The 7281-nt window shown below is 41.3% G+C and overlaps 2 protein-coding genes across 4 annotated transcripts; one reads left to right on the top strand and one right to left on the bottom strand.

Annotated features, from left to right (window-relative positions):
- Positions 1-619: 619 nt before the first annotated feature.
- On the top strand, positions 620-2880 carry LOC144706342 (E3 ubiquitin-protein ligase SIRP1-like). Of its 2 annotated transcripts, none has more exons than XM_078579248.1 (3): positions 620-829; positions 1601-2574; positions 2646-2880. In XM_078579248.1, the coding sequence occupies exon 2, from the start codon at positions 1607-1609 to the stop codon at positions 2570-2572; it is 966 nt and encodes a 321-aa protein (XP_078435374.1). In that variant the 5' UTR covers positions 620-829; positions 1601-1606; the 3' UTR covers positions 2573-2574; positions 2646-2880. The 2 variants fall into 2 exon arrangements, with proteins under 2 accessions (XP_078435374.1, XP_078435375.1); XM_078579249.1 differs by having other exon boundaries at positions 1604-2574.
- A 183-nt stretch (positions 2881-3063) lies between these two features.
- LOC144706343 (uncharacterized) lies at positions 3064-5612 on the bottom strand. 2 transcript variants are annotated; one of them, XM_078579252.1, is made up of 6 exons: positions 5434-5612; positions 5306-5356; positions 5164-5215; positions 4691-4749; positions 4473-4518; positions 3064-3276 (listed from the first exon to the last, which is right to left on the bottom strand). In XM_078579252.1, the coding sequence occupies exons 1-6, from the start codon at positions 5530-5532 to the stop codon at positions 3245-3247; spliced, it is 339 nt and encodes a 112-aa protein (XP_078435378.1). In that variant the 5' UTR covers positions 5533-5612; the 3' UTR covers positions 3064-3244. The 2 variants fall into 2 exon arrangements, with proteins under 2 accessions (XP_078435378.1, XP_078435376.1); XM_078579250.1 differs by lacking the exon at positions 3064-3276 and adding an exon at positions 3466-3713 and having other exon boundaries at positions 5434-5604.
- Between the last annotated feature and the right edge of the window lie 1669 nt (positions 5613-7281).

Here is a 7281-nt window from a genome sequence, read left to right on the forward strand (position 1 = left end):
GCGTCCAAGGCCCCGAACGAGACAATTATTTTGTCCATGAACAAAAAATTGTGCCGTCCAGAGACTGGCAGACGATTCTAGTCCGGTCATTCGTCCGAACTTAGTGATTTCTACATCCACGGATGAAGTATCCGTCCCATCTGCATCTATGCACTATATGTTCAATTTCTTAAGTTTTTGTTTCCTCTGCGAAGCCATCGTAGTGATTTCTTTCTGCCTGATCGCTAAATAAAATTATAACCCAATAATTTTACCTAAATATAACCCAATAAAAAATATCAAGACCATAATTTTACCTACCAATTAGCTAATTCCGTGGGGCCTTGGCGATAAGACAGCCGTCAGAAGCCCGCGTAATGATCAAGCCGCCACGTGGAGCTCGTATCTCCAATCCAACGGTGCAGATGGGAAGACAGAGTAGGAACCACCGAAATAACGGTGGATATGAAGCCACGTGGGTTCTTCCAACGGGAAGACCACCGATAATTTTGAATGTTCTGGAAAGATGACGACAGACGGACGCTGAAACGAGCAGAGCCACAAGTTTGGGCCCAACGTACAGGGGCAAATGCGTCATTTCGTAATCTAAACAGATATAGAGATAGAGAGAAATAGAGATAGACATAGACAAAGGGGAAGATACCGGCCCGCGGTTTCTCCCCAAGTTTTGATCGTGTGATTTACTGCTCGTAATTTCTTATTTTTCTTCAATTTTCATCGTTTAAAAGGGGGGAATCGAGAAGGGGCGTGGAATCTGTTGGCTTTGAAAGCATTCATCGGGAAGAAAAATCTGTTCTTGCTGCGGCCTTCGTGTTAGGAGAATTTCTTGGTAAGCTTGCGGATTAAATTGTTTTTTGATTTGCGGTGGCAGTCTTCTTCTTTTCTTTCTTTTGTGATCTTGATCTTGGATCTGCGATTTCGCGGAACTTTCCTTTTTGTATCGGTATCGGTGTTCAATTTTCCAGCCGATTTCTTCTGAATTTGTTGATCTCACTGAGCTTTTCCGCTGATCTTGGCTTCCGCTTCGGTTGAATTATTTGATCTGATTGAGCTTTCCCGTTGCTGTTGACCTCATTCTTTCGTTAGTCGGCAAAAAACTGTTACATATTGGCGTCGTTTATCCGTTTTTAGCCTATTTCTGCTGCATTGTTGATCTGATGGAGCTTATCCGTACATCTTAACTTCGTTTCTCTCTTTATATCCGATGTCTGCTCCATTGTGTCATCTAGTGTAGCTTTTGCGAATATATTGGCTTCGTTTATCGGTTTTCTGTGCAGACTTCAGCTGAATTAATTGATCTACTGGGGCTTCTCCGTTGATCTCGGTTTTTAGTGGATTTTGACAAAATTGATTGATCTAATGGAGCTTTTCCGCTGATCTTGGCTATGTTATCGGTTTTTGTCGATTTTTTGTGGATTTTGACAAAATTGATTGATCCAATGGAGCTTTTCCGTTGATCTTGGCTATGTTATCGGTTTTTAGTGGATTTTTAATCTAATGGAGAGCTTTCCTCCCTCCAGAGGATCTTTCTAATGGCGAGAGAGGCCTCAATTTTTAATCTGATGGTTGCTCCCGCCTGGTTCTCTCATTTTTCAATCAGAAGAAGATGGAGGACTCTCCAGGCAGCTGGTTCTGGTGCCACATGTGCTCCAGAAGGGTGAATCCAACAATGGCAGCAGAGCTCCAATGCCCCTTCTGCGACAGCGGGTTCATCGAAGAGATGAACGGAAGAGGAGATTTAGACATCGACCCCGCCGCTTCCGACACGCACTCGGATCGAGTTCTATCTCTCTGGGCTCCAATCCTGATGGAGATGATGAGTGGCTCCCGGCGGGGACGATCACGGTCCCGGCGAGATGAAGATGATGATGATGATGATGAAGATGAAGAACAGTTTGATCACAGCGTGAGACGGCGCCGGACCTCTGCTCTGCTGCAGCTACTTCTCGGGTTTCACTCTGGATTGGATCCTGAGGAGGAGAGGGACAGAGATCCAATGCTGCTGATCAATTCCTTCAACCAGGCGATACTCCTGCGCGGATCAAGTGACAATGGCGATCGATCGCGGCGCCGGATGGAAGATATCCCGGCCGGGTTGGATCTTCTGTTGCAGCATCTTGCAGAGAACGATCCGAGTCGCTACGGCACGCCGCCAGCGAGCAAGGCGGCGGTGCAAGCCATGCCGACGGTGAAGGTGGAAGATGAATTGTGCTGTTCTATTTGCCTGGAGGAGTTCGGGCGAGGGGAGCAGGCTAAGGAGATGCCCTGCAAGCATAGGTTTCACAGTGGCTGCATCCTGCCATGGCTGGAGCTTCACAGTTCATGCCCAGTCTGTAGATTGCAGATTGCCGGCGAAGAGGCCGGCAAGGAAGGAGCTGGGCAAGGCGGTGATAGCGAGAGGATGGCCGAGGCGGCAGAGGACAGTAATGGTGGGAGCGCGAGCCGGTTCTGGGTGCCTGTTCCCTGGCCCTTCAGTGCAATGTTTTCGTCTGGTGGGTCTCGAGGCGGTGACAATGGCGTGAACCCTTCGTCGACCTCTGGTGTTGACCCTTGGGCTGATGATGAAAATTGATGGTATCATTGTCTTGTTCTTCATCTTTCTTTATTTTCTTCTCATTGAATGTGAATTCCCCGTCCTTGTACAGAGAACACCTTTGTCTTTAGAGGCTTCGCCGAGTGAGAAACCATAAGTGAGGCTCTGCCGATTGAGAACACCTTGGAGGCTTCGCCGATTGAGAACACCTCGAGCTCGTTTACTCGGGTAAGTAAAACTTAGGTGGCCCGAAGTTGGAGGTGTATTTCCCCTAAAGTGGGCCCAAAGTTGGAGGTGTATTTTCCTATTCCTATGAATCTATTTGGAATCTCTTATCCCCTAAAGAAGGCCAGAAGTAGGAGTTGTATTATCCCTGAGGCCAAAAATAGGTGTATTATCCCAAGAGGGGGCCAGAAGTCTAGGTGTGTTTTTAAATTCCAGTTTGTGTTCATTGAAGCAAGGAAATTTGTTTTAGTTGCAGAAACAGTAGAAAGTCTTTGATAACCACTAGACATACAAATGGGTGTAGATAAAGGACAAAGGAGCGATCATTGATATTGCAGTTTCTTACATTAATTGGGGTCAGGAAAATTCTCATACAATCAAATACAAGGATTATTTGATAATGCATCATGAAATAGATGCAAGTCGAGGGGAATCTAGTTCCCACTGTCTTGAGCAGACCTCCAGACAGCCTCGTCATCATCAATACTATTCTACTTCATACTCATCCTCTTCCTCCACTGGACAGATATAGTAAAAATACTAATGTTCAAATTATTAAAGAAAGGTCGTACGATCAAAAGATAAAAGCTGGGAATAAAATGAAAAAAAAAGGCATAATGTATCAATGTTGCAAAAGAAAAGAAAATATGAAACCTAGAAAGAGAAAAAGGGTCCATGACTGAGCAAAATGATCGTTTGACAACATGTGCAGAGAAAGTTGTAGTTTATTTCCAGTGAGCAAGATTTCGTCATGAAAAGAGCAGTATACAAGAATGCAAGTAAGATCTCATTATGGGACAAATATACAGAAAAACACAGAAGCAGAATAAATGTGAAAACTAGAGGGGGGACGAGTTCCTGGTCTCATGTATCTTCTCATCGTGCGGCGATGAAGAGGCAAAGAAGGCGTGGTAGGAAGAGGAAGCCAATTGGGCCACAGCTGGCACTGCACCCCCTACATGCCCACTTACCCTCATCAACAGTCATTGTAACAAAGGTAGAAGGATAGCTAAAGATTATATAAATATATCTATATATAGATGGTTGGATGGATATATGGGTTGATGGATGGATGGATGGATGGATGGATAGATAGCCGTACAAACAGATGAATAGCTGAATGGGGGGCAAATGGATGGATCTGACAGACGGATGGATGAGTGGACAGACGGATGCATATCATGGATAGATGGAATGATGTGCAGACAGACAGACGGATAGCTGGATTGGCAGACAAATGGGAAAATAGATAAATGGATGGGTAGACATAAGACGCATGGATGGATGGATGATCCGGCAAATGGATGGAGGCATAAATGGATGGGCGGAAAATGGATGGATGGATGGATGGACTGACAGATGCATGGATGGATGGCCTGACAAATGGATGGATGGATGGATGGATGGGTGACCAGACAGACGGATGCATCGATGGATGGGCAGACAGATGGATGCATGGATGGATGGGTGGACAAATGGATACATGGATTAGCGCACAGATAGACAGACGGATGGATGAATGAATGTACGATGGACAAGAATGATAGCCAGAAGGATGAATGTATGGATGGATGGATGGATGTATGATGGATAAATGGATGAATGGATAGATAGATGGATGAAAAGACAGATGGGAAAGTGGACTGATGGATGATTCTAGACATGTGACCTTAATTGTATATCAGAGGATGATGTAGTGAGAAGGAAGTCTCACCTGCCAATCCTGCACAGGCAGAGGAGAAAACGATTACTGGGGGTGCCTGCACAATGAAGATCAAACCCCACATCATCAGGGCAAACTTATTTGGGGGTGCACAATCTTCTAGGGCTAGTAAATATCCATGCGATTGAAATAAAAAAAATTAAAGGATAAGGGGAAAGATGAACTTCATACACTTTTTCCACAAAAAAAAAAGAACTTCATACACTTACCCCAATAAGAAAATGGGTGCACATGGGCCCCTTTATCCATCGACGCACGACAGGCATTGCTGATCATATGAAAGGCAACAAGAATTAAATTAGACCTCCAAAGTTTACAATATAAGCATTCATAGTATGACCAAGGTTTCAATGATTTCAGATGATCATGAACTGAGCACCGACTTCTCGTAGGTTTACCATAGTGAATAAATCAACTTTCCAAAAGAAACCCACTTTAGACCGTTTGAGAAATTCCAACAATTAGTGCAGAACGGTATGAAAACTTCTCTCATCGAAATCTTCGCCTTTGCTCAACACGAATTCTATAAAATGAAAGTGCAGATTCACTTATTATCTTAAATCAGTGATTCATTGTACGATTCGTATGACATCCAAGGATTCACCTAGACTTCCATTCATAAGCACATCAATCTCAAGCGAAATCTACATCATCGAGACGCAAAGCTTGTGGAATAACTCACAATGGTTGAATCCATAAAACGCACTCGCAGTACCGCCCACCGCAGATCCAATCTGCCCAACAAACGAACACAAAAAATGGAATTAATCACCGAATCACAAAGCAATAGAAGTGTTCTTGAAGGATGAAAGAAGAGGCTGCACCATGGAAAAGCTATCCCGCAAGAACGGCGCCACAGTCCAAGAACTAGTTTCCTATCAGCAACGAAATTCACCACAATCAACAAAACTTCAAAGAAAAAAAAATCTTTTTCGTAGTAAGAAGATTTTACCATATCTTTCGACAAAGGACCGGCGCAGTGAGGGCATCTCGATGGAGCCGCGACGGATTCCGAAGTCGCCATGAAGACGGTGACGATCTTCTCCTCCATAAACCTCTTCTTATGATGAGAAAACGCCCTTCAATTTCGACTGGGGCGCTGCGATCGGATTGGATCTTCGTTGATTTTCATCGTCGATCGATCCAACGATCATGCTTTTATAACATTTTTTAAATGTCAGGGTCTCATATAGTTTATGATCTATGATTTATGTTTTAGGTGGATAAATTGAGCACCATATAGTTAATGATTTATGTTTCAGTTTGATGGTCACAACTTATACTCATTAGATATTAGGTTTGGCGCCTTAGTTGGGAGCTTGTTTATACGCGTACACCATTTGCTAAATTGGTTTTCTTAGTATTGTGTAATACTTGATCCGTATTGGAACTTTTTTACTAAAAAAAAAATGTGAATGGCAGAAAATGGTTTGAAGTCTCTTTTTTTAATCAGGCTTGGGTACTAATTTATTCATATGTGAATTTCTCGTTGAACCGAAACTAAGAATATTTAGAACCCCTGATTAGGAACTCATAGGCCATAGTCAAAGTACAATTGTTTGCCCAAAAGACAACTTTGGAAACGCAAATATAAGGACTACTTACAAAATCGTAACGTGAATCAACTTGATTGATGGTTTGGTACAATACCATTTAGCGAACTCTCTCTGCTAAAGAGCATCCACTATCTATCTTTAATGTCTCCACACTAATGGCAATGGGACCAGCCACATATCATATGAGAGATACTAGAGGATGTTATTTTATACAAATACTTAGATATCTTTCTCAAGAATCCTTTGAATATGGGTATTTAGAACACATGCATGAAGACTAGTAATATTTGTATTATGATCTAATCATACTCAACTAAGTCTGATCATGTATTCATGGACTTCATTATATTCTTCATATGTTCACTATAATGAATTCATTGTATTAAGGAATTTGGAATGACGTACCAAATGTTTGATTCGCTTGCCGACCATGTATGTTTCCATCAGATATTGTCGGAATGTTTCAGCAATCTTATCTCATGTGCTGTTGTAAGTCTACAAATATGGTTTGTAGTCAACATGGGATTGTCCACACTTGTTACAACATGGCATAATTCAATTATGCCGCCTAGTGGTAAAAGTAACTGAACTATCAAACATAAATTTCTATAATGATTTCCTATTGCATTGGGTTGATAGTTGACCACCCCTAAGTCATTATATAATTGTTATGAAAACAAGAAACTTTAATAACATAATACCTGGTGATAAAAAGGTTCCATGAAAAATTTTGTGAATTCCTTTGAACCTAATTGAAGACACAGTGTAGTTTGGAACCTCAGGTGTTGCTGATTCAAACTTCTGCGTAGATTCATTCACTTTATAATTAAATTACATAAAATTTGGATATGATTAATTAACTATTACATGGGCCTCGAGGGTCAAATAGCTCATTCGAGGAATAAAATTGATGCAGATTTGATTCCACAAAGGTCATTCTAGCATCATTCATTTTTACATTTAATGGCTCATTTTTATTTATTTTCTTTTATTCCAATAGTTGCTTTCAATTTTTAATCATTCCCTCAATAAGTACACTAAGTAATGTATGAACATGTTTATTAACTTAAACCTCATTTATTTTAAAAACTTTCAATTTATAAGGCCTAAATATTTTTCATAACATGGTAAAAAATTAGGTTAATACATGTTATTCACTCTAACATAATCATATATGTATTTTGTCAATCATAAAGTAATCGAATGGTATTCAGAATGAATATTCTAGTTTTTTAGATATTATA

Source organism: Wolffia australiana, chromosome 8 (assembly GCF_029677425.1).
Source record: "Wolffia australiana isolate 7733 chromosome 8, ASM2967742v1".
Classification (NCBI taxonomy): Eukaryota; Viridiplantae; Streptophyta; class Magnoliopsida; order Alismatales; family Araceae; genus Wolffia; species Wolffia australiana.

Excerpts from the sequence above, each read along its gene's own strand:
- LOC144706342 (XM_078579248.1), top strand. The coding sequence starts at position 1,607 with ATGGAGGACTCTCCAGGCAGCTGGTTCTGGTGCCACATGTGCTCCAGA.
- LOC144706343 (XM_078579250.1), bottom strand. The coding sequence starts at position 5,532 with ATGGAGGAGAAGATCGTCACCGTCTTCATGGCGACTTCGGAATCCGTC. Across the intron at positions 5,357-5,433 it reads GTCCTTTGTCGAAAGATATG|GAAACTAGTTCTTGGACTGT; the intron begins GTAAAATCTTCT and ends CGTTGCTGATAG. Across the intron at positions 3,714-4,472 it reads TGCCTGTGCAGGATTGGCAG|GGGGTGCAGTGCCAGCTGTG; the intron begins GTGAGACTTCCT and ends GTGGGCATGTAG.